General features: G+C 44.2%; 1 protein-coding gene and 1 gene segment (V, D, J or C); one reads left to right on the forward strand and one right to left on the reverse strand.

Moving 5' to 3' along the window:
* The first annotated feature begins 2,607 nt into the window (after positions 1-2,607).
* The window catches only part of LOC102109901 (T-cell receptor beta-2 chain C region-like), a 28,449-nt gene continuing 5,174 nt past the window's right edge, over positions 2,608-25,882 (forward strand). The window contains 4 exon segments of the C gene segment in view: positions 2,608-2,759; positions 3,170-3,469; positions 10,901-10,909; positions 23,897-23,935. Of these exon segments, the coding sequence occupies positions 2,717-2,759; positions 3,170-3,469; positions 10,901-10,909; positions 23,897-23,935 (391 nt within the window).
* Positions 5,009-8,264, reverse strand: LOC102106989 (trypsin I-P1-like). The gene is made up of 5 exons (XM_005523803.3): positions 8,180-8,264; positions 7,300-7,468; positions 6,440-6,693; positions 5,676-5,812; positions 5,009-5,264 (listed from the first exon to the last, which is right to left on the reverse strand). Exons 1-5 carry the CDS (start codon positions 8,217-8,219, stop codon positions 5,115-5,117), a joined length of 750 nt encoding a protein of 249 aa, XP_005523860.2. The 5' UTR covers positions 8,220-8,264; the 3' UTR covers positions 5,009-5,114.

The raw sequence follows: 25,882 nt of genomic DNA on the forward strand, positions 1-25,882 counted from the left end.
TGGACCTTTCAGCAGGGGTTGTTGTTGTTTCTGAGTATCCTGTCTGGCCCATCCACTACATCCCAGGCTGCTTGCAGAGGGCTGCCCTAACTTGCTTATTTCTCTTTATCTCCAGTTTAAAACAGAGTGCAAAGGCCCAAGAGAATCCAATGCGTGCATAAATTTTCATAATCCATCAAGAACAGAAGCTGGAAATTCTTTACTGGAGTGCTGTGGCTACGTGCCTCAGGGGAGGCAAAAGAGTTACATTGTCTGACCCCATTCCCCTTGTGAAGGGCGGCCCAGGAGTTCTGATTGAGTTTGAGTCCCTGGGGGGGTTTCTCCCTTACTGTGTTTCTAGTGGTCGCTGACCCTGAACTCCACCCTCAAGGGTGGAGACCCTCGGGAGTTCTGTCCCTCAAAAACCCCGGCTCTGCCTTTGTTCGGGGCTCTCTGTTCTGGATCTGAGTTTGTTCATGTGCTGAATAAATAGTTTCATGGACCGGGAGCCCGTCTTGTTGGTGTTCCATGCTGGTCCCCAGAACCCTGCAGCTTCCCTGGACGAGATCCTGAGGTTGCGGACTGCAACAGAGTGTGACTCTCAGGCTTGGTCAGGGGAGCTGCAGCTCATTCCACAGCTAGGGGACACGGAGATGCTGTCTAGTACTCAAGTTGTTGTGGTTTAAGCCCAGTCAGGCACCTGCTGTTAAAGCTGCGCACTTACAACACGCTTCCCTGGCGGGATAGGAAAAAGGGTAAAACTCACAGGCTGAGATACAAGCAGAGCAAAAATAGGAGTAAATAAAAAGGAAAACAGAGAGAAATAAAACTCAAGTCAATCCATGTGATGCACAATACTGTCACTCATGACCCACTGACACAGTGTCCAGCCCATCCCAGAGCAGTGATAGGCAGCAGCTGGCCAGCTCCCCTCAGTTTCCATACTGAGCATCATGTTGAATGGTAGGAAATATCCTTTTGGCCAGTTTGGGTCAGCTCTCCTGGAAATGCTCCTTTCCACCTACACGTGCCCCTGCTCTCTGGCAGAGTATGAGGCACAGTAAAGTCCTGGATTAGGGGTAAGCAGTACTTAATTACAGCTAAAACGTACCACCGTAATTCTCGTAGTCAATTCAGAACACAGCACTATGCCACAGTCTCCACCTGTTAATCCTGCCTCCTGTCTAGCACCCAAATTCAGTTTTCCTCAGAACTTCCACTGAAATTTCTCCTTCAGCAAAACCTTGAACTGGGTGACACCCCATGAGCCTCCTCCTTCCCAGCATTATGAGGCAGAAGTTCCCCCAAGGGATTCTAGCCCATTTCCACTTGTTTCTCCTTCCCTATTGTCAGGGAGAGCTCCTGGCACAGGAAGGAGAAGGATGAGGGAAAAGTGCTGCCAGCAGACCTCAGCAGAATGGCCTGTGTCTCCTTCCCTGTGTTCCTTTCACCCTTGCCACTGTCCCAGATGTCATCCCTGTGCTCACTGGGTTCCCCAGTTATCCCATGCAGATTTGTCCCATGCAGGAGAGGACACGTGGGTTTTCTTCAGAGCACAAACAGCTGAGGGCGCAGTGGAGAGGCTGCAGTGGCCTGGGTCTCCTCAGCCTGTGAGCAGAGCAGCAGGGAGGTGTCACTGGCAGAGCTTGAGTGAATGAAATTGCACTGCACTGCTGCTTTCCAGACACCAGTGCTCTCCCTGGCTGCATCCCAGTGGAAGCCTCCACACCCCACCGGAGAACCAGTCCTGTCAGGAAAGCAAATCTCCGTGTAGAGGTTCATTCTCAGGACAGAGGGGGCAATGACACAGATGCTCTCTGTCCCTGAGGAGCAATCCGTGAATTTGCCAGAAGAAGTGTGTGCCTGAAATCGAACCTCCAGAAGCCCTTGTGCCACAGGCAGCACCAGTCAGGGACAGCCTGGGCTCCCCAGCTAGGCCCCAGGCCCCAGGGAGAAGCCATCTCTGGAGGTACTTTGCCTATTTCCTGTCCCCACGGAGAGGTTACCCTGACACCCATCCTCAGCACCTTGTCATCCTCTTGGCTGTCCCTGTGGGCCACGCTCCATCCCTTCTCTCTTCCCATGCCAGGGCATTGACTGTCCCTCAGCTCTGCACAGCTATTTACCTTCCTCTCCTACCGCTCTCACTGCAACGTCCATGAGAGCCCTCAGAGGCCTGGGTGCTTGGGCTGCTGTGGTGTCTGTCGGGGGCCTGCCTCCCTCTCACTGATGTTATTTGTGTGCTCGCAGTGCTGCACAGAGAAAAAGAGCTGTCACTTAGTAGGGTGGGATGGGGGGTGGCCAGGCAGGAACTGAACCAGCCATGCCTGGGGAAGAGAGGGAAAGTGTATGGGAAAATTCAAGGGACCTCTATGTGGCCCTCATCCCTCATTCCTCCATCTCCCAAAGGCTTCAGAAGCAGAAGTGGAGCAGCCAGCATTCCTCTGCCTTGCCCACACTCAGCCTCCTGTGCAACCTCTCTGCCCCTACAACCCCATCCTTCCTCCACACCCACCCCCACCCAGCCTGCCCTTTCCACCTGCTGCATCTCTGCAGGGTTTCTGCTTCCCTGCCATCCTTTGTGTCATTCCCCAGGGTTCCCAGCCAGCCAATGCCTTCTCTCATTTCTTGGCCGGCCCCACCCCGAGATGTCTCACCCTCACTGTCTGCTGCCTCTTCATGTATCTGTGGGCAGCTACAAGAGGCAGGCTGCTGAGAGGGTCGGGGCTTCTCCCCCATGGTTCCCTGCTGGTTTTTTGTGGCCATGCTGGCCCCTCTGGGTAAGTGAACTCAACTCAGCCTTGAGCATGTCCATCAATCCCACGGCTACTCTCCCAGCTTTGTAGCCACTTCCTGGCAGTGCTTCATTCTGCAGAGCTCCCTGTGTTGAGGACAAGCAGTGAATGTGGGATTCAGGAATCCCTGAATCTTCTGCAATGGCCATGTATTTGTCATTCTTTGTGCAGCCTGGAGATGGTGTCTGGATTGGACTCAAACTGCCCAGGAATGTATTTTGCCTATTGTAGCGAGATTGGAAATTCACTTGCTGACCTGAAGAGCTGTCCAAGGACTTGAACTGCTTCCGTGGCTGCCCTATTTCTTCCCACCCTTTCCCTGCCAACCCACTGTGCCTAGTTCAAACTTTTCCCATTTTTTCCTTCTCATCACTGCTCCATCTTTCCCTTTCCAGTGTTAGCCCTGGAACAGTCTCAAGACCTGGTGATAAAAGAAGGCCAGTCCGTGAATCTGGAATGTTCCAAGAAGAAATCCAGCAGCACAGCTATGTACTGGTTCATGCTGCTTTCAGAGAAGAATTCCAGGCTGACCCAGCTGGCTTCTGCAATAGAAGGTGGTAACCCTGCAGTGGAGAAGAGTTTTGGGGGTCATTTCAAGAGCAGCAAGATCAAAGGAGACAGTATCACCCTTTCAATAGAACATGCCTTTCTCAATGACTCTGGCACATATTACTGTGCAGAAGATAAGCACAGTGGTGAGACTGAAGAGGGAGCTGAGCACAACCATCTCCCTGCACAAACAGGATCTGCTTTCCACATTGTGGGTGCAGCAGGATTCAGGCACATATTTCTGTGCTGAACAAGATCCACAGTGACTCAAAGGCTGGTGCAGCATAGCACAAACCTTTCCAGGCAAACAGGGATCAGCCACCAGCACACACTGAGCCCTGTGTTTGACAGAACCCCGTTTTCTTCACTTGCCTTCCAGCTCTTCAGGAAAGACAGTGTACATCTGTCTGTCTGTCCATTTGTCTCTCTTCTGCATGGTTTCTAGCTGCTTTCCTATTCTTTCCCATCTCTGAATCATGTTTTGACTCTCATTTCTTCTTGTCCTCACTATCTCACCTCATTTCTCTGCCATTCACAGACTGTTTCTCACCTTCCTCCTTTCATATATTTCTGTTTGTCCCCCTTAACTTTCCTTCTCTGTCCTCTTACAACTATTCCTTTCCTATTTCCTGTTCCCTTCCTCATCCATCTCTCCTTCCTTTCTGCAATATCAGTTCATGGCAGGTGGGGCAGGATGTAGAATAGTTCACACAGCCCTTTCTTTCTCTACCAGCTGGACACACAAGGCCCACAGGTCCTTGGCCCCAGTTGTCTCCAGGGAATGGGCACAATGCTGTGTCCCAGGGGCCCCAAGTTACTACCCTGTGACCTGAACACCCTGATGGTTATGATATGACCCTGGTCTTGACAGTATCCAGGAACTGCAGGCAAAGAGCCCCAGGCAGCAGCAGATACTCATGGCTACGATCACTCCCTGAGACTTTTATTCTACCCTCCTGCAACTTTAATTTCTTGTAGTCCTTTTAGTTTATGTCCTTTTCCAGATTTTTTTGCCTTTTTATCTTCCTTCCTTCCTTTTCTCCTGCTTTCTTCCTTGCATTCCTCCATTTCTGTCTCCTGTTCCCACTTCCCTCCCAGCATTCTTCCTGCACCTTTTCTGTCTTTTCACTTCCCACCTTCCTCTCTCCTAACCTTCTTTTCTCTTTGGGATTTGGGAAAGCACAGCCTCATTCTGGGACTCTGCAAACACAGAACATGATATCCCAATCAGCCTCCTGGCAAGGACCAACTCTTCAACATGGCAGATCCAAAGTCTCTATGGAATGCCCTGCCTCCTGCTGACCTCCTGGCAAAACATCACCCTCATCCCTCTTCCATTCCTCATGCAGTTGTATAAGCAGGCTCAAAGAAAGGATAACATGCTGCAGCTGCTAGTGTTCCCAGAAGAAGGGGGACAGGCAATGTTTGAGGATGCATTTCAGAATCACTTCAAGAACTGATGAAATATGGGCTATTGCTTGTAAAGAACAGAGATCATGTTCTGCCTCAGAAACAAGAGCAAGTAACCAACTGAAAGACTCCTGATGATGAGTCTGCAAAGTGTTCTGAAACGCTGTCAATTGAGAGGCACTACAGATAATAAATATTTTCCCTTGAGTCATGTTCACTACTGCTGTGCTCCGTATCACAGCCGGTAGAAATTCACAGATAAACAGTGAACAATATAGGGGTGCCTGAAAGTCTTTATTAATTTTTCATAACTTTTACTTGTACAGATCCAAAAGAACAGAAATGATGGTGAGAAAATACAGGTCACACCAAAAGAGCATCTCAGTTGGAGGCCACGGTGGACTGGATCCAGGAGACGTAGTTGCAAACCTTGGTGTAAACTCCGGGATAGCCCCTCTGGGCACATCCAATACCCCAGGAAACAATGCCCTGGAGCTGTCCATTGCAGACCACGGGGCCGCCGGAATCTCCCTGTGCACACAAAGGGTATGGATATTCAGCAAATGGCATCAGCCTAAGCAATGAGCCGGAGATGCCTGAGATCACTGTTTTGGGAGGAAGCCCTGTCAGGCATACTCTGCACAAAACTTCTACAAAGGCTCTTTCTGATTTGCACTTTCCACCTGATACTACCATGACTGACTTGAGCTCCAAGGGCACCACTAAGGATGAGTCAGCTGCCCATTTTTACCACATTTTTACCACAGGATGTGGTACTTGGCAAACATTCAGGATATGTGTGCCCAAAGCCTCTGCTATCACTGAAAAAGTCCGATGTGCCAATGCAGTGGGTGTAGCGGACTCTGTAATGTGAAGGCCTCTTCCTTCATCTGGGTAAAGGTAGGAGAGAAATGACTGGGAAAGGAGAGGCAGATGATTTACCTGGCAGGAGTCTTTTCCTCCCTCCAGGAATCCTACACACATCATGTTCTTGGTGATTTGCCCGGGGTAGGCATTGGAGCACTCGGCGGCAGAGAGGACCGGAGCATCCAGACACTGCAATTCATCTGGGTTGTAAACTGCAAGGAAATAGGGAGAGATGGTTGATGGCTTGCTGAGTCCTTTTCAGCATTTGGAGATAATCTTAGCAGAAAAGCAAATGCTGGCTCCCCTGTTCTAGCAGCCATCCTGCGTCCTCTCAACTGTAAACACTGAGTAGGTTCATTCTGTAGAGATGGAACAAATTCTACCCGTGGGCCCACCCTTCTACACTGCAGTCACCTTCAATTTTCTGCTCCCTGAAATTTCATCAATTGGCAAGAATGGGGCCTCTCTTGTCATATATGCACTGGAAGAAACTTGAGCCTCAGGAAAAAACTTGTCCTCTGCTCCTGTGCAGGTTTAGATGTGATCAGTGGAATAATCACCACTTGCCGTGGACATCTCTGACCATGGGTGTGAAAGAATGGAGGTCTCTCATAGAAATTCTAGAGACACAGTCCCAGACTTCATCTTTCTTCTCAGGGAACTGACAATTCTATTGACATTTTGCATGCACTGTGCAGTCCCTAGACTGACCCATTGCTCAAAACACCTGTCCCACAACACTTCCCTATGTTTTAGCCTGTCCTGTTGGGGCTTGATGGTGAGGTCTTAGAGTCTGTCCTGGGCCCCCAAGGGTCTGTACATTCCCCCAGAGTACTCACTGCCATTGCTGAGAGTGTTGCCCCAGCCGGAGATCAGGCAGGTGGTGCCGGTGGCCACGCAGCTGGTAGGCAGAGGAACGGTTTGGACAGCTTTGTTGAGCTGGGCTGGGGTGGCCAGCTTGATGAGCATGATGTCATTGTCCAGGGTGTAGGGGTTGAAGCCAGGGTGGCGGATGACTTTAGCAGAGTTGATGAACTGCTGAGTGGATTCGCTGAGTTCCAGGTTGTGTTTCCCCAGCTGCACTTGGATGCGACTGGAAAAGAGAAGGCAAAGGTGTGTCTTTTACTGCTCCTGGCAGCTTCAGAGAAACCTCCCTGTCAGTGAATGTATTCGCTCCAACATCACTGCCACAGAAGCCTTCTGGGGCAGGGGATCTTTCTTGTCCTGCAGGGAGCCCTGGGGATCCACACCGAGATCTTTACCCACTCCCAGTCCAGGTGGTGAATTTCTGCAGGTTTGTAAATACATGACAGCAGTTGAATACATAGCAGCCCCCTTTCTACAAATGTTCTGGGACAAGGGAAACTCTTCTGGCCTGACCCCATTCCTCTTCCTGTTCTCCAGGGACAATGCTTTAGCAAGATTCATGCAATGGATAAGAAATCACAGCCTGGAACTGGTTGCTTGACTATCCCATTGTTATGTCAGAAAGTGCTCTGCTTTCACAGAAACATTTGCAGAAGTGGAAAACCCCACAGCATGCCTTGGCCCTGCTTCCTAAATGGTCCACCTGTGCCTCAGCTGTCTGTGGTCAGAATGGAGGCAGTTACATATTTCTGTCTCAGAGCTCAGAATTCCTGCTAGAAGGGAACTGGAAGACAGATGGGGGGTTATGGAAGGATGTAATTTTTCCACTCACGATTTGTAACAGTGAGCAGCCGACAGGACCCACTGGCTGCTGATGAGGGAACCTCCACAGAAGTGATATCCAGAATTCAGAGACACCTGATAGGGCACAGAGTGTTCTGCACAGGTGTAGCCTCCCACAATCTTGTCATCATCATCTTCAGCAAAGGTGGGGAAGGCAACTGGGAGACAAGAAGTGCCATGTGTCAATAGCTGGCCTAAGGTAATGTGGCCTGTAATCTGCCCTGTGACTTCCTGTCTGAGGCCCCTCACTTGTAGGCTCCCCTTCTACGGGCACTCAGGGCAGCAGTGGTGGGCAGGTCTAAGGCACATTCATTTGCTGCACCCTCAAAGAAGGGGATCACACCTGCACTGGTGCCTCACATATGTGCAGCTAAAGCCTTGCTGGCTACTCCCTGAGGGAACATAAGGACATAGAAATGTTCTAGTTGGATCGGATCACGAGCGTGTCTTTCCGAGGGTCCTGTCTATGAAACAGTCAAGGGTTGACGGAGGGAAAAGGTCAAAACAGGTGTGCAGTGCTATTTTCTTGGAGCACCAAGCCAGGGTCCAAAATTTTGCAGTTGCTTTTTGACTTCCTGGGCCAGAACTATTCCCTGTGCACTCCTTAGTCCTGAAGAAGGAGGCAGCCGATTCCTGAAGCTATGGCCACATCTCTACAGCTGGGTCAGGAACTCCATGCCAATGAAGGCGTTCATTCCCCAGCTTGTGGCACAAGGCATTATGAAGAGACAGAAGATGGAAGTTGCAGGGCTCTGCCTTCTGCAAGTCAAAACTGGACTTGGCTTTCCCACAATAAGCTACCTTGCAGTTTTTCTCAGAAAATCAGCTTCCTATTAAATGGCAGAAATAGAAAGAAAAAATACACTCACCAGCCACCCCAATAAAGGCGAGAAGCAGCAGGCACTTCATGGTCTTGGTTCAGCCTCAAGCCCAGACTGGCTGACTGGATGTGGGAGCTGCTAGAAATACGTTTTTGGTAATCTGGTCTTATCTCTAGTCCAAGGTTTTCTCCAGACAAAAGTACACAGCTGAAAATTTGAAGATCCAAATGTGGGCATTATCAGGCATTTGTAGAATGTACAAATAACATTTCCGTTAATCATAAACCTCTGCTAAGATAGAGAGCTATTTTAATTATTCTGTAAGGTAGCCTTCAATCTAAAAATACCTTTTGGCTTTGGAAGATGTGTAGTTGTTTGTCTGTCTCATTCTTATATAGAACACCTGTTGAGAACAACTCTCAAACCTCTTTCCAATTCCTCTGTGCTGATGATATCTTTCTTAAAAATGCATATTTTTATCTGAGGTTGGATACTGTCGGTAGTGGACAGAAAATACATTGCATTCATTTGGAGAAGAAAAAAAAATCCAGCAAACCCAGTTGTTAACTTTGTTAACTTTATTTGAGCAAATTCCTTTTCTTGAGTAATGTGTGTTTTTATCATATGCAACACAGCATTTTCCTTAATCAAATTCCTGCACTGTAATTTCAAAAGGGAAGATAGGAAAACTATCCTGTGCCCCCCACCACTTCCCAAGTTAAATAGTTCCAATGTGGGAGTACACAGTATCTCCCTTTTCTAATTTCTCTCTCCTAACCTGTGTTAAAATATCTGCCTAAGTACCAAACCATGCTTTTATTCATCTTTGGAATATTCTACAGAGGCTCATTTTTGCCACACAAGAATTTCCATATATTGGTGATGTTTATGAATGTAATGTAGATGAGCAATAATGCTGTGAACACAAATAATGAGATCATCTGAAATCCCTCTCTGTAAAAGTGGGGATTTCTGTCATGATGCAAAGTTTACCAAAGGTTAATGCTTTGCTGAATAATCGTGTTTATTCTCCAAGCAGCTGCCAACTTCATCGTGTTAGCTCCTGAAAGCCACAGGATGCTCTCCAGAGACAGTAAAGAGGAAGCCATATGTTTGGAGATGATGGAATAGCTTGAGAGACTAAACAGGGGTACTCTTCCTCTCCATTTCTTGATTAACTTTTTTGTGGGCCCTGGAGGACTGATACACACAGTGTCACTGTTGTGACAGAAATTTCCCTTCATGTTGAAGTACAAGTCCAAGGCCAGGGACTCCTCCAAGGGAGTGTATGAATTCTGTTGGCCCTTGAACTGGTATTAGCACTCAGCTTTCTTACAAGTGTGTTTTATCCTGTGAAAGAAAGAAGCATTAGAAGCTTTCTGTGGGAAAGGAAAATATTGGTAGCAGGACTAAGAGGGTCCAAAATTACCAAAGCTCTCCAATCCTATTGTAACTAAGTGGAGCAAGAAAAATGTCCCATATTTTTTACTATAGTGTTTAGTTTGAAATTTCTAAACATGTCATTGGCGTAGAAGCAGACTGATGTTTTAGAACTTCTCCTGACATATAGTTCTTATATAAGGTAACCCTTGGGCTAAGACTGCTTCCCTTTCCTTCCTTTCATGGAGCTTTACATTTGGTTTAATATCCACACAAATGTCATGTGTATTAGGAAGTGAGCATTTGAATCAGGCAGCCTGACCATATCCACCTTTATCTTGGTAATTTTTATTGTTTTTCTTTGTTACTTATTTAATCTACCCTAATCTTTAACTTCTAAGTTTTTTTTTAAAAGCAGGAAATTCATCCTATAGGGCTGGCTGATAATCCCCAAGAGGAACATGATCTGTGAGGTTACCTCTGCTACTTGCTTAAATCAGCAAGAGGAGACTCCTGACCTCCTCCCAGGCTACTGCTAAAGCTCACAGCCAAAGATTTCGATCATCGCTCCTGTGGCTCTTGTGTCCTTAAGTCTTTGATGGCAGGTATGTTGTAAACACACCCAAGCCCCTCTCATTCTCCTAACAGCCTGTCTGACATGCCTCCTAGAGGCTCACATGAAGCAGAGAACTCCATGGTGTGTTTCCTGCCCATGGGGGAAACCGGTGTCAAATGAAGGCAAGCAGTGTTTCTGATGCTGATTCAGAGGTCATCCAGCAAGTAGTCTCAGAGCAGCCCTTCAGGCCTTTCCATGAGAACTGTAGAGGATGAACAGACCCCTCTGAGTTAGAGATGGAATTAGAACACCCTCTGATGATGCTCTTTCTTTCTTTAGGAGGAGAAATCCTGTCTGGAACATAAATAATGCCTTCTCAGTGTTGCTGAATATCCCACAGACCCATTGAAAAGTTTTTTATAGTATCCTTCAAAGAATACATTCAAGGCTGTACGTCCATTGCTGTAAACAAGTTTCTCATTTCATGCAGTGATGCTGCAATAGAAAGATGGTGGCTCCAGGGGCACAGGAAGGAGGAGGACTGGTGACTGAGGGGCAGCTGTGTTAGGTATTATCAATGGACAAGCAATGGCAGCTTGTTTTTCTGGAACTCCATGTTCCTAGTTCAAGTATTTTGGTCAGCTGTATCAACACTGGACTTAGATAAAGGATATACATTTGTCCACACAAGATCCTGGGAAAGAGAAACCTGCTGAGACTAGGGGCTGGCAGAGGTCAAGCTTCCCATGAGCATAAAACATGACATTTCTGAGCTTATATCTTTTACATCTCAGTCATGGGTTTGATCCCTGTATGAGCCATTCACTTATGAGTTGGACATAGTGGGTCCCTTCCAACTCAGAATATTCTGTATTTTTGTGATCTCACAGAGCTTCGTGATGGAGGAACAATTGCTCCTCTCTTCCCAAATGTCTCCTGCCAGTGAAGTGTTCCTGCACAGGCACACTAAAGACTGGGAGCATCAACTCCTTTTTTTGCTGGGGGACCAGGAGAGTGTTTTGCTAAGGGCTGTTCATCTTCTAGACTTTGCATCTGTAGTCCATATACAGCGACAGTCTGCTGTCTTATGTTCCTGGAGTCTTCCAAGTGAGGCGCAAGACTATTCACTGAGGTGTGAGGTGGAAACATTAGAACTTTAGTGTTACACGTATCTAATTATCAGCTACTAAATATATGCATACTGGGCCCATGTGTTTAAAAGTACTTTACTGATAGGGGTGTACAATTAAGAATTTTTGGAGAACACTGTTCTAGTACTGTCAAAAATATTTCACATGGGGTTTCTTACAATTTGCTTTAACATCCAGTGTCCAGCAGTGTCCAATTCTGCAGAGCCTTCATGTTTTCTCTGATTTCTTCACTATCTTGCAGCTGTTCTGGTTTTTGTTAATTTTTGGGAGGGTGAAAAAAGAAAGTTATGACTTCTTTCAGAGTGCCTGAGCTCAGGAACTGGGAAGGGGTTTAGGATGACTGTGGCCATAGGTACTGAGGGAATAAAAAGTAAGAAAAGAGCATGGTACTAGGAAGAAGAGTATGAAAATCCTAAAAACAGCAGTCCCACATTGAACCAGATGTGAATATAAAACCTCAGACTTTGAGACAAGAAACAGACTGTGTCCCAGTAATCTTCAGCAAATGCCTGGACCAGAGAGGAAGGACCATGAAAGGACATAGCAGATGGGGGACATCAGATTTGAAAGTATTTATTTAACCTCTCTCATCCAGCACATGATCTGCAAGAGAGCAGCCTGAAGAACCTTCCCTGGAGGGTCTGTGTACCCCAGGCCTATACAAACTGGGCAATTTTAACATCTCTAAACCTAGAAGCTGACTTTGCTACAAAAATATGGGATGGAGAGTTTGGGAAACAAAAAGGAAGACAAAGGAAGTCTGGGGAAATTGTAAAGGTAGTAATGTGGAAAGTCAGATGGTCTGAAAAACTTGGGAAGAAGTTTAGAGGTGGCAGCCAGCAATGCTGGCACAGTGAAATAGTATGGATGAGGAAAAGGAACTTTCACCAAACAAGCAGACAAGCTGCTTCCATTAGAAATAGAATTCGACTGGACTGGTTGGAGGTGAGAGCTGTAAAGGAGCAGCATGAGTCTGACTGGGCAAGGGATGACAAGCCTCAGGAGGAAGGATTTCTCTAATAATTGTCTGCAAAGAATTGGCCGTAGAGAACCTTCCTGTACTAGTGCAGACTACTGAAAAGAACTGGCCTGAGATGCCTTAAATCCCCTAAAACTAAAGAGCTGTCTGATGTTCACAGTCACCACTGACTTGGATGCAGTCCTAGTCCAGACCTTACGCTCTAAGCCTACATGTAGGTCTAATAATGGGTTGTCAGTGCCTTCCTCTCATTGCAACAGACATTTTTCTCTATCATTTGGGACAGGGAAGACCACCTTTGCCTGATGCTCTCTTTCATGACATTAGTTTCCAAATCCAGCACCCTGGATTCCAAACCCCTTCTAAGCCAGTAGTTTCTTTTCCCAGGTTTGTGTTAAACACTCTTCAGTAGGATTCTTTTCCTTATTCCCTTGGTTCTTTTCCATGTGGGCAGTGTACCTCAGCCCTTTCTTCATTGTCATAACTCTTCTTAGGGAGGAGATCTCCTGCAAAGCTCACTGTTAGGCTGGGCTGACAGAGGGGAGGTTGCCAAGCTCCAGGCCCCCTGGCCCAGCTGGCAGTAAGAATGAGAATGTCCCGCCAGTATTTATACAGGTAAATACCAAGCATACATACATATATACACAGCTGAACACATAGATCAACACAGATGCACTCACAGAAACAGCACTGAATGCCTCATCTTTTGTCCCTCTCTGGCCAGGGTTCACAGTGGGAAATCAGGGTTCTAGACAAGGGTTCAATAGTGGGAAATATATGTACACACATGTACAGTGTGCAAGCTTTCCACAGGTTTCCATGCTTAGACACTGAGTCCAGTGGCTGTCGCTGGATCCCAGTCACCACATGTGCCGGCCCTTGGTCCTCTGAGCCCCCAAATGCTGCAGCCCACTCCAGTCACCCTTATGTCCACACACACACACACACGCACACACGCACACACGCACACACGCACACATGCACACCTCTCACCCAGCTCCCTCTACAAAAAATGCCTGGGCCTACCCTGCTCCCTCTGGGTGTCACCTCTCATGGTTCTTGCCAGAGACACACACCTGGAGCCCAGGTCACCTCACTTACTTGCTAGGTAGTCTGGCTTCATGTTCACTAGTGATCACACACACAAACCACCTCCGTCTCCCCAGCTGCCAGCATGGGGAACACAGCTCCCTGCCCCCTCCTCTTGCCTGTGGCTCTACTCCAGTGTCTGCTGCTTAAGTTCTCTGGTCTCTCCAGCTGCTGGTGCCTGCAGTGTGACTCCAGTTCCTAGCCCTTAGATGTCCAGACACAAAACACATGTACATAGAATAGACAGTTCCTCCCTCAGGTAAATACTTAGAAATGGAACTTAGTAAAACCGGGATTACACTGAGCTAAGCCAGTTCAAAGCATAGACAGTACAAGCATACTCACCAGCATCCTGTTTATCTGTGAGCGGCCTATTTTATAACTCCACCTTTCTTCATCTGTTCTTCCCCAAGTACAGTATTCAGGGTCTTACTTGGGAAGACTGACCATGCCTGCCTTTATCTTGGTATTTTTTTGTTTTCCCTTGTTTAATCTTTAATCTTAAAAGAAAATAGACTGAAAGAATTAGACATTTTAAACTGAAAAATGAAAGGGTTGTCAATTTAGCGACTCTACAAAAGGCAGTAATGTATTAAGCAATTCCCAAGAGACACACTAGAGGTCCTGTGTTACATCTTCCAGATACTTCCTTCCTTTGGAGAGTCTGCAATAGTATTTTGTTTCCTGAGACAGAAAAGCTAATCAGAATAAAAATCTTCATCCTGGAATGAGAAATAAATTCTAAAAGAAGTGATTAGAGATGAAGGTGTAGCCCAGCTGCACTGAAATGATTTGGCCTTGTCTCAAAGTTCTTACACAGAACAACCTCAGAATTAATTCCCACAGTCTCCAGAATCTGTTTCATTTCCCATCAAGTCTCTCCCTCAAGGATTTAAGGTCTGATTACTACTGGGAAAAAAGGAAAGTGTTGAAAGATTTGGTATGACAGACAATAATCAAACTGAAAATCCTGTACTATCTTCATGCAAAAGCCATACATTTTGGGACATCGATCAAAGCAGCAGTGTCCTATGAAACTGTCTCAGCAGGGTCCATGGAAGTATCTAAAAGTGTCCCATGCTAGAAGTAAGACGAAAGGGAAAAATGTCAAAAAAATCAAATGAAGAAAAAGTAAAATCAAAATAAACCCTTCATAAAGAGAGGTAAAGTTTGTGTGGAGTAAAAGCTAAAAATATGGATCAAAGAATACTCCATATTGAAATATAAAAGGATGTGGAAGTATATGAAATGTCTTCAAATTTACTTTGACTAACTGATGTATTGACTTTGATAACAATTCAAAGAAAAATGTAAAAGTTATGGAAAGTAATTCAGAAACCAAAAAGGCCAATATCATATACAATTCCTTGACAAGTCACCAAAACTGTAATATCTTCAGCACAGGACTCAATCTCATGACAGCAAAGGAAAGGAATAATATCTCCTGAGAAAACCCAAGAAGTGGCCAAACCTCTATTTCTTAGATGTGAAGTGTCCATGACACTGGAGATTACACAAAACTTTTATACATCATGTAAAATGCATTTTCATTCCTTACTGGGAAGAAGCTATAGCTTCTCAGGTAATTTCTGTTAACTCCTTTAAAAAGAAGGATTTAAAAAATGAGACAGGGAACATTAACTACACACACTGAGATTTCCACTGCTCTGAATCCTGGAAGATTCAGGAACTAAGCCTCAAGCCCCAGGAAAGTACAATATTGCCAGGCTCACAGAAAGGACATGCTTTCTATATAAATATCTAGAGGCCAAGGAAAGATATAAATCTCTCTAGAGCATCAGGAAAATATGGAATAGGGGATAACAACAAAATGTGAAGAAAAAGAGAAAATCTCAAAAGTATCCCACAGCTTTTGGAAGATGCAATATCAGGATTACTGAAGGTCGTTGGAATTAAATGTGTTTCATTAAAAGCACTAGGGAGAAAAGAAGCAGTTGCAATAATAATTTTGTATCTTATATATTCAGAAAAGAATGGAGAGTGGCATAGGTGCTATAAATAGAACAGAACAGAACAGAACAGAATAGAATAGAATAGAATAGAATAGAATAGAATAGAATATGTTCTATATGTGGAATAGGCTGACTAGAATGTATCTGGCAGACAAAGAGTGGCAGACAAAGGCAAACAGAGCGTTCAGGAAATTTATGTTTAACTATGATATTCGCTTTGAGAAAAAACAGCTGGCAGAGATGTCTTGCTTTTTGTAAAAGTGGATTAGGGCTCTCAGGAAGATTATCTGCCAGGGAATATGCATCCCTGGCTGGAAAACTGAAGAAATTAAGATACGATTGAACACAATTTTTGTGCTTTTGATATCTTGAGCAATCACCTTTGCTTCTGACTAACAAGGTACGAGTTGTGAGATACCATGGGATGTTTAGAACAACTCTTCAGAATGAAACAATACAGGCATACTTCTGCTGGAAATCATTCTGCAAGGATGGCCCAAGTTATATCCACTGATATAAATGGGTCAAAAAGTGAATCCACTGATCCTAGGTTCCTGTCTGACCTCCAGCACCCAGACCCTCTCAGTCAAGGAATGACAGTTCAGCATTCAGCTAGCAACATAATGTGGTCTGCGAGAAATTTCACATTTGTGTCAGGAGTTCAGAACACTGTCTTGTGGAAAAGCTAAAGCAGAACTTGGAGGCACGTGAATATTTAGCTTTGCTTTTACTGGCTCACCAAAGAAAGCATCAAAGCTGGACAGTCTCTTCTCTCTTCCCTGCCCAAGCTTGACAGACAGAGCAAGAGGAGGAGCATCGGTCTCTAAACTCATCTCACAGTGAGCAGGAGCACACTGTCCTGGGAGAGCTGGAGGGCCATGCTGGCTGTTGTACTTGCTCTTTTATCTGGTGAGAGACAACAGATCTGTCTGCAGCAGGGCTCTCATCCAGGCCATGCAGGGCTAGGGTTGGGTGAGGACACCTCTGGCCATTAGCTGTACTCCTACTCCTCACTCTCTCTTGTTATCTCTTGTTAATGCAGGTTTTGGGGTTGCACTCTACATTGAACAGTTGCCAGAAAAAATCCTTCAAAGAGCTGGAGACTCTTTGAACATCTCCTGCTACCAGAATTACAGCAACCTTGCCTATATGTTCTGGTATCAGCAGCCTCCAAGACATGGTTTGAAGTTAATAGTTAGTAGTACTTCATGGAGGCATAACTCTTACGAGCATGGTTACAGTGAGGCCAAGTTTGAAGTAACCAGAGAGAGTAGTTATTACGCTCTGATGAAAATCAAGAACTTGACATCCAAGGACGAAGCTACGTATTTTTGTGCTGCGAGCGATCACACGGTGTAGCAACGTGGTTGAACACTAAGATAAAATCCCCACCTTCTCTGGGTGAGAGATGGAGTCTTTGAAAATTGTGAGGCTGTCAGGAGAGGGGGAGAGGAAGAGGAGAAAGAAGACTAGGTAGAAGTTGGGGCAATAGACCCAGGATGTTTTGAAGTGGAGAGAGACATATCTCTGCAGCAGCCTCTGTCTTCAAAGGCAAAGACCTTCAGACATAGAAACCCATAGATCAGCATAAAGAATTGAGGAATGGTTGGATATGGTTATGGTTAGATAAGGCAGCAGATATTTCTGATGATTAGTACTACAGAAGCACAGTCATGTTCCATGCAACTAGTTCTACACAGACATCCCCACTGCACCAGGAAAAAAGTACAAAGCTGCCAGAGATTTCCAAGTTCTTCCATATAGTCACAATCCACACAGAACTGAGGTGCTCAATGAGAAACTGATTGGTGTGTGAGGAGAGCTCAGCCCCTGATTATGGACTGAGGATGATGGGACCAGTAACTGTGAAGAAAAAAACATGCCCAGGGGACCAGGCATACCTCGCATTGTAGAAGAACAGTCCCTTGGCATCTTTACAAGCAACAGTGTGCACTACAGCATTTTATTTGCCTTCTTCACACACTTCTTAATTGCAGGATCCCTTTCTTCCCTGCCACAGGAATGCATACAGTTCTGAGCTGGACCCAGGCATCCCTCCCTTCAGGGCAAAACCTCATAGGCAGAGAAAAGAAACCACAAAGAGCTGCTGTTACTTGTGGTGAACAGCTGAAGGCAGAAATTTCCTCCCATTGTGCCTCTGTCTTCATTGCTTGCAGACTTGAACTTTTGATGAACTGATTGCTCTTATATGATGGACCTGGGAAAACTGAAGGCAGGGTATTATTAGGGTTCCCTCACCTGCTATTGCCTGTCCATGCTTCTGTTTTTATTGCATAACTTAGGAGTTACCTTTTCTCCAAAGGAAGGCAAACAGCACATAAAAGAGCAAAAAAGTGTTTTTAAGCAAGTGTGGCTATACACCTGTGTATTTTGGGTTCTGTTTTTAGGCTGTGGCCCTGACAGTCTGCGTACCTACCACTGAGCATGAACCGATTGTCTCGTGCTCATGTGGAGGGCATGGCATATGAAGCACTTGGCTATCACAGGTAGCAAATGTACTGTGCTGCTCCAGGATGTGGCAAAGCTGGATATGGATATGCTGAAGTGACACACACTGTGTGATCACAGCAAAAAAAAATGAGTGGGGGGTGATAAGAATAGCTGGTAAATGCAAGCAGCAGGAATCAGCTGGGAGCATGCCCTGTAAAAGATCCTCATACTCCATGTCACCAACATTGCTGGGAGACTCCTGCAGTGCCAAGATGGATCACTCAGTTTCACGCTGGAATCCACGTCTCCTGATCAGCCATGTTACATAAATATACCTGTGCTCTGAAAGAAAGTAAACTGTTCTGGGCTAGGGTAATCCAGATGTGTGACACCCTTGTAGCCAATATTCTCCTGACTTCAGGGACTGCTCATCAGCAAACATAATATGCCACTCCTTGCTCTCAAGGAGCACTCCTCTCCTCCTCAGAACACCCTCAGGTCCATGATCTCCTCCCTGTCCATGTCAGGCCACAGACAAACATCAGGGAAGCACTGGGAAAGTGTTGTCTCTCACATAGCAGAGTCATACGGAGTTCCTTTCTTTTCTCCAGCCTCTGATCTTTTTGTAGAGATCATCTTTGTAAAACATGTTCATGCTGATGATGTCTGGAATTATAGAATTATTACTGCTGATCCAAATGCCCTGTGAAAGTTTCAGGAAACCTAGTTCATGGTGGAATCATGAAGGAATATAAACACTATGGTGGTCACATTGGATTTTTTTTGAATTTGTTTGTTTGTTTGTTTGTTTGTTTGTTTAAAATTCTGTTTTAGTAAGTTACCTGTTCCTGAAAATCACGTTACAATCCTAGTTCAGACCTTTTTCATAAGCACTGCAAACTACCTTTTCAGCTCTGGTAATACAACAGAGGAATTGAATTGATCCTTTCAATTTCTCAACTCCTGAGCATTTTTAGTTTTGAATGGCAAATGCAATTTTTAGGCCTTGTGATAAACTTATCAGTTACCTTCAACATACAGCAGTTTAATGACATGGCTATTGAGTGCTCACAGCTGTGCAATTTCCAAACAGTAATAGGAAACCACAGAGATCTCTAGGTTCATTGCCATTGTGAATTCTGTGGTTACAGTTTCTTCTTCCAGCTCTAAGGGACATTTTTCTCCCATGCAGTACTTCTTTGGCCAGAAATTTCTCATGAAACAGCTACTCTTCTTCCTGTCCCATTCCTTGTCCTCACATTTATTCTGATCATTAACCAGATTCCTCCTTCCACAGTCCTGTCTTTTCAGTGAACAGACAAGCCCTTAAAAAGAAAAATGTGAGAAAAAGAGGAAAAGGGAGAAAGAGAAAATCTCAGAAGTACCCAGCAGTTTTTGGAAGATGCAATATCAGGATTCCTGAAGGTCATTGGAATTAAATGTGTTTGTTTCATTAAAAGCACTAGGGAGAAAAGAAGCAGTTGCAATAATAATTTTGTATCTTATATATTCAGAAAAGAATGGAGAGTGGCATAGGTGCTATAAATAGAACAGAACAGAACAGAACAGAACAGAACAGAACAGAATAGAATAGAATAGAATAGAATAGAATAGAATAGAATAGAATAGAATAGAATATGTTCTATATGTGGAATAGGCTGACTAGAATGTATCTGGCAGACAAAGAGTGGCAGACAAAGGCAAACAGAGCGTTCAGGAAATTTATGTTTAACTATGATATTCGCTTTGAGAAAAAACAGCTGGCAGAGATGTCTTGCTTTTTGTAAAAGTGGATTAGGGCTCTCAGGAAGATTATCTGCCAGGGAATATGCATCCCTGGCTGGAAAACTGAAGAAATTAAGATACGATTGAACACAATTTTTGTGCTTTTGATATCTTGAGCAATCACCTTTGCTTCTGACTAACAAGGTACGAGTTGTGAGATACCATGGGATGTTTAGAACAACTCTTCAGAATGAAACAATACAGGCATACTTCTGCTGGAAATCATTCTGCAAGGATGGCCCAAGTTATATCCACTGATATAAATGGGTCAAAAAGTGAATCCACTGATCCTAGGTTCCTGTCTGACCTCCAGCACCCAGACCCTCTCAGTCAAGGAATGACAGTTCAGCATTCAGCTAGCAACATAATGTGGTCTGCGAGAAATTTCACATTTGTGTCAGGAGTTCAGAACACTGTCTTGTGGAAAAGCTAAAGCAGAACTTGGAGGCACGTGAATATTTAGCTTTGCTTTTACTGGCTCACCAAAGAAAGCATCAAAGCTGGACAGTCTCTTCTCTCTTCCCTGCCCAAGCTTGACAGACAGAGCAAGAGGAGGAGCATCGGTCTCTAAACTCATCTCACAGTGAGCAGGAGCACACTGTCCTGGGAGAGCTGGAGGGCCATGCTGGCTGTTGTACTTGCTCTTTTATCTGGTGAGAGACAACAGATCTGTCTGCAGCAGGGCTCTCATCCAGGCCATGCAGGGCTAGGGTTGGGTGAGGACACCTCTGGCCATTAGCTGTACTCCTACTCCTCACTCTCTCTTGTTATCTCTTGTTAATGCAGGTTTTGGGGTTGCACTCTACATTGAACAGTTGCCAGAAAAAATCCTTCAAAGAGCTGGAGACTCTTTGAACATCTCCTGCTATAGTAACCTTGCCTATATGTTCTGGTATCAGCAGCCTCCAAGACATGGTTTGAAGTTAATAGTCAGCAGTAGTACATGGAGTCGTAACTCTTACGAGCATGGTTACAGTGAGGCCAAGTTTGAAGTAACCAGAGAGAGTAGTTATTACGCTCTGATGACAATCAAGAACTTGACATCCAAGGACGAAGCTACGTATTTTTGTGCTGCGAGCGATCACACGGTGTAGCAACGTGGTTGAACACTAAGATAAAATCCCCACCTTCTCTGGGTGAGAGATGGAGTCTTTGAAAAATGTGAGGTTGTCAGGAGAAGGGGAGAGGAAGAGGAGAAAGAAGACTAGGTAGAAGTTGGGGCAATAGACCCAGGATGTTTTGAAGGGGAGAGAGAGCAGTGAAGCAATTTGTTTTTGATTAATAATCTGTCTTCAAAGCCAAATTATTTATCAGGTCATCAGGTCCCTCCTTCCACCATCATATCTTCAGCGTACAGATATGCCCTGAAGAAGAGCTGTTGCTTAACTTAATGGGGTTGTGGTCAAAAGCACTGGATGTATATGGAAAGCTTCCTAGTGTCTCTAGAACAAATCTAAATAAATACTGTTGAGATCACTGGCAGACTAAGACCATGGCAGGAGAATAATATTCCACTATTAGTTTTATTATTTAGGCAGTGACAGCCAAAAAATCCTAAATGTATTTTCTGAAAGAATCCAATATATACAAACAAATATTCTGTATAAACAGACTTAATTAGTGACTTAAGTTCTCCATTCACTGTTGTAGAAGAGAGGAAAACTGAGGGGCATTCCAAGATGACTTGTCCAATACCTTCTGTTCTGTAGTCCCATCTCTTTGTCCTACATGTTACACCTTAGTCAATGTTTCTCATTCCCTTCTCTGGGACACTAACAGCTCTTCCCAGCTAAACAGGCCGTATCAGAAATTATGGGCTCTACCCTGATATCTGAAAATAATAGAAAAATTAATTTGTGATTTTTCCTAGTAGAATGACTTTGTTTTGAAGGATTTTGTCCTGTGCTTTACAGTCTATATTTCATATCAAGACAGACTCAAACAAAGGCATTAAAGAACAACAGGTCTACTGCAGGTACCTGGTTAGACTGTGATGTTGTATGCTGTTAGACAACAACTATGTGTTGACACTCTTTGAGACAAGACTGCTCGACTTATTTGTAAGGCAAGGAGATAAAATTTGCCTGTTACCTGTCCCCATCAGTTCCCATCCCTTCAGGCAGTCTGCAGAATGAAGGCTTGCTCTTACTCCTAGATGAAGCCTTTTCTTAGGCAGAGTCACAAGCCCTGGGAGGACACTCTCAAGCAACACCAAGCCAAAAAGACAAACACCAGCCTGTAGTAAGCAAATTGATCTCGTTGCAAACCAAAAATTAAAAACTGTGAGCTTGAAGTTTGCTTGTCATGCTGGGCACAGAAGAGAGAAAGAGTAGGAAGGAAAGCATCATGAACATGATGCTACCGAGTGAAAATTTACTGCATTTAAGGTCAACCAATAAAAGAACAAAAAAAAAAAAAAGTTCTCTTTTTGAGTATAAGAAAAAAATCTAAGATTATAAATTTAGGGGTAATGGATACACTGAGAGGTAATTGGGCTATCACATAGAAACAGCAATGGCAAAGGAAGGATGTGGTCTGTGGTTCTGCCATGGTTCAGCCCCAGCCAGGATCAAGCCCCATGCAGGTGCTTGCTCACTCCCCACCAGCAGGACTGGGGATAGAATTGAAAAACTAGTGGCTTGAGATAAAGACATTTAAGAGGTAAAGCAAAACCTATGCACACAAGCAAAGCATTACAAGGAATTCATTCACCGCTTCCCATGGGCGCGCAGGTGTTCAGCCATTCCCAGGATGGCAGGGCCCCATCACACATAAGGGTGACTGGGGAAGACAAACACCATCACTCCAAATGTCCCTCTCTTCCTTCTACCCCCTTCTCACCCCTTTCACACAGTGAGCATGATGCCATAGGATATGGACCATCCCTTGGATCAGCTGGGATCAGCTGTCCCTGCTGTCCCTCCTCCCAGGCACCACCACCAGTTGCCTTGCCAGCATGGTGGTAGGAGAAGCAGAAAAGCTCTTGAATGCTGTGCAAGCTCTGCTCGGCAATAACAAAAACACTTCTATCCTGTCAACAGCATTTGCAGAACAAGCCCAAAACAGAACCCCACAGTAGCTGCTGGGAAAGAAATTAGCTCTACCACAGTCCAAACCAGTGCAGGTACTCAGGGCAATCATTCCTAGTGGAACAGGGGGTGGAGTCATGGGTGGGATTGTTTTTGTACCAGGTTGTATCATTGTGGGGACAGGGGGATCCACGATGATACATTCCCCAGGAAGCCTTTACAAAAACCCTTTGGTGCAGGAGCCTTGTGGCAGAGCGTGTTAAGGCAGCTGCAGAGGATTATACAGCAGAGCAGGTGTGCTCTGCCTTGGTTTCTCTTAACAGACCTTGTATGCTGGGACCTATTTTCATCAGCTGAGAACTGAGCCTGCCCTCTCTGTGAAGCAAGCTAGCATATTCTGAGATACTGAAATTAATTTTCAGCAAATCAAACTGACTGCAGATTTACCTAAAGCCTATTGAGCGTGCAAAGCTGGGATTATTATTGTTTCCTGATGCACCAATATTTGCAAGAGATGACAAACTGGTTCTTTCTTGATGTGGTACAAGTGTTGGAATTCTGACACGTAGCAGGTGTCTCTCAGAGGCACTACATAAAATGTGTTTGGGTTCTCTGTCTTAATAAGCCTCCAATATCTGTGGACTGCCTCATGCCTGTGAGAACAAAGGTTGCCTCTAGTCCTTCTCCCCTCTGTCTCACTGGAGTTCTTCCTAATGGCCCTGAAGGGTTCATCTGGGACCACAGAGCTGATTCTTCTGGGCTCTCCTTGTGTGGATTATTTTAACTTGTCAGAAAAGTGAACAGGATCCTGAAAGACTATTCAAGACAGCTGGACTCCACGGAAGGGAAAACAAAGAGATTTGTTTTAGTTCACTGCCAAAGGTGAACCACATGCATTTGACTATGAAAACCACAAAGCAAGTATAATTTGGTTATTAACTTCAAAAACTACAGAAAAGAAGGCATCACAATGCTTGGAACACAAGACTGACAGTGAGGAAATTCTAGTTGTAGTGTTCTAGTCCCAGACAGTGACAGCCTTTGGGTGTGTCTGATTGTTTTCAAGATGTGCAAAATGAGAATATCAGATAAAATCAATGACGTAATATGGAGATTGGAGAAAGGTGTCAGAAACAATTTGGGGTGAAATGTAGACAAAGTATAAAATCTGGGAAATGCGTCTGTGAATTCTACAGATTATACAACTGATTTCAAGATGGTTTTCTGTCAAACCCCTTTAGACAGAGATCGAGTGATGTTTGGAATTCCAAATGAATAAATTATTTCTTAGATTCTGCTTATAGTAAGCCTTCTGCAGTGCATCCATTCTCTTATCTTATGATACATCCCTTTGTCACTGTGTACAACTCAGGTTTGTCTTTCGGCAGTGGCACAAAACTTACAGTAATGGGTAAGAATTTTTGGTTTTTTTCTTGTAATTCACTTCAAATGCCATGTCTTTGCTTTAGAGAATTTCATTATTATCCCCCCTTTCATTATTAAACTGTTGTTCACCTGGTGTGCTGGTAACCCAGTCTCTTCAGAGAATATAATAAGCTGGGTCCTCTAGGTAGGGGTACACCTTTCATTTTGGAGATCTGAATGAATGCATTTTCAGTGGAGAAAAATATGTCCCTAGAAAGAATTAGGAGAAGGAATGGATGAAAAAATGTATGCATAACATAAAAGAAGTTGTCTTAATATATTAACACATGCAAAAATCCTTATTCCCTAAAAATATAGCTACTGTCTGTAACACTTGTTCTGCTAGGGCTAGAAATGATGAAGGACAACTCAGTGAAAGGCTGTCTATCTCTCTGGAAAGAACTGACTTACATTTTGAAGGGGTCTAGAAAACAAAATCAAGATGATACAAGCTCAAAGTAACCTGGTTCTTTCCAGTGTAAATTAAAGACTGTGTTATCTCAGATAACTGGGAAAAAAAAGTGTGCTAGCATTTTTAATTTATAAAAAAGAAGGCAAAAATAAATGCTCAACTTTATAATAAGCATTACTAAAATCTCTCTGCAGCTTTTTAAGTCCTTGTTATATAGTAAGTAGCTCTCCACAGCACAGCCAGTTTCTTTCCACTGAACAGACTCACCAGGATGGTGATACAAAAAGATCATTAAGGACAACAGTCTTACTATTTCACTATAAACAGCCACTGAAAACCACAGAAGAAGAATATATGATTTATTTCAAAGGGGAGGAGCTCTCATGGAATGTTTCTTTCTGAGCCACATTTATGGATTTGGACTGTCCAAATCTGGGAAAACAAAGTTGCTGATCAGATGCTAGTAAATGATGGTGATCTCTTCTTCTCCTTGTGTTGCTCCTGGAGTTTGAAGAATTGATGCCTCAGATATTTGTACCATGTTGTGCCACTACTGAATAAATTGATAACAAGTGGTAAAACCCAATCTCTATAGGAAAAAATATCAGTGATCAGAACATTTTTTGAAATTGAGAGTTTATCTGAGGTGCCTGACCTGATGAAAATGAATACACGACCCCTTATTGACCATAGTCATTTATGGAGCGAACTTGAATAATCATCACCAAGGGAGTATGCAGAATAAAAACAGAGACTTTCTTCCAAGGAAAGCCTTCCAGGGAAAGGGAAAAAGGGCATTTTTAGGAACTTCTACAAAGGGAAGAGAAGACCAAGACACTGTACTAAATATTAGAAATTATTTTGCAAGTAAAAAAAAGGGATTTATTTTAGAAGGGAAAAATATTAAAAATGTTGAAAAAAAATAGAAGGAAATATAGTTATTTAGCTCAGAATAAGAAATTACTCAGTCTACATATGGGAAATATTTTCTAATATTCTAATATGACACCTAGATCAATAGATAAATATCCTCTAAAGAAATGGTAGAAGCTCCAACAACTGATTGAGCCTGAAGCAAAAGGGCTCTGGACAGGGTATTTCTGATGTTGATCTCAGCTGTTTTGCTGCTGTTCCCTTACAGACTTATTTTTTTAGGGGACCTGAATACTCTGTGTTTCTTCTTTTGCTGGTACCACATGAGGGGAGGGTTAGCCCACAGGCTTGGCTCAGAGATCTGGGAATAGAGGAGAGGTTTTTCTGCAGCTGCAAAACAGTGTGAATAATGAGCAATTGTTCTTTGGCAGTGGGACAAAACTTACAGTCATAGGTAAGTAAGAAGTCAGATCTCTGTGATCTATGTGATACTGGTTTAGGGGACAAGAATTAATTAAAAGCTTAATAATGATAATTTTAAATGCAGCAATTAGAACAGGATTAATGCTTTATTGGTTGCTTATTAAAATGAGACGTGCCATTATGGAAGTGTAGGATTTACAGGCACAGAACTTGAAGTCCTTTGGT

The sequence above is a fragment of the Pseudopodoces humilis genome, chromosome 2 (genome assembly GCF_049639895.1).
Source record: "Pseudopodoces humilis isolate 2021_Gansu_Grassland_sample_001 chromosome 2, ASM4963989v1, whole genome shotgun sequence".
NCBI lineage: Eukaryota > Metazoa > Chordata > Aves > Passeriformes > Paridae > Pseudopodoces > Pseudopodoces humilis.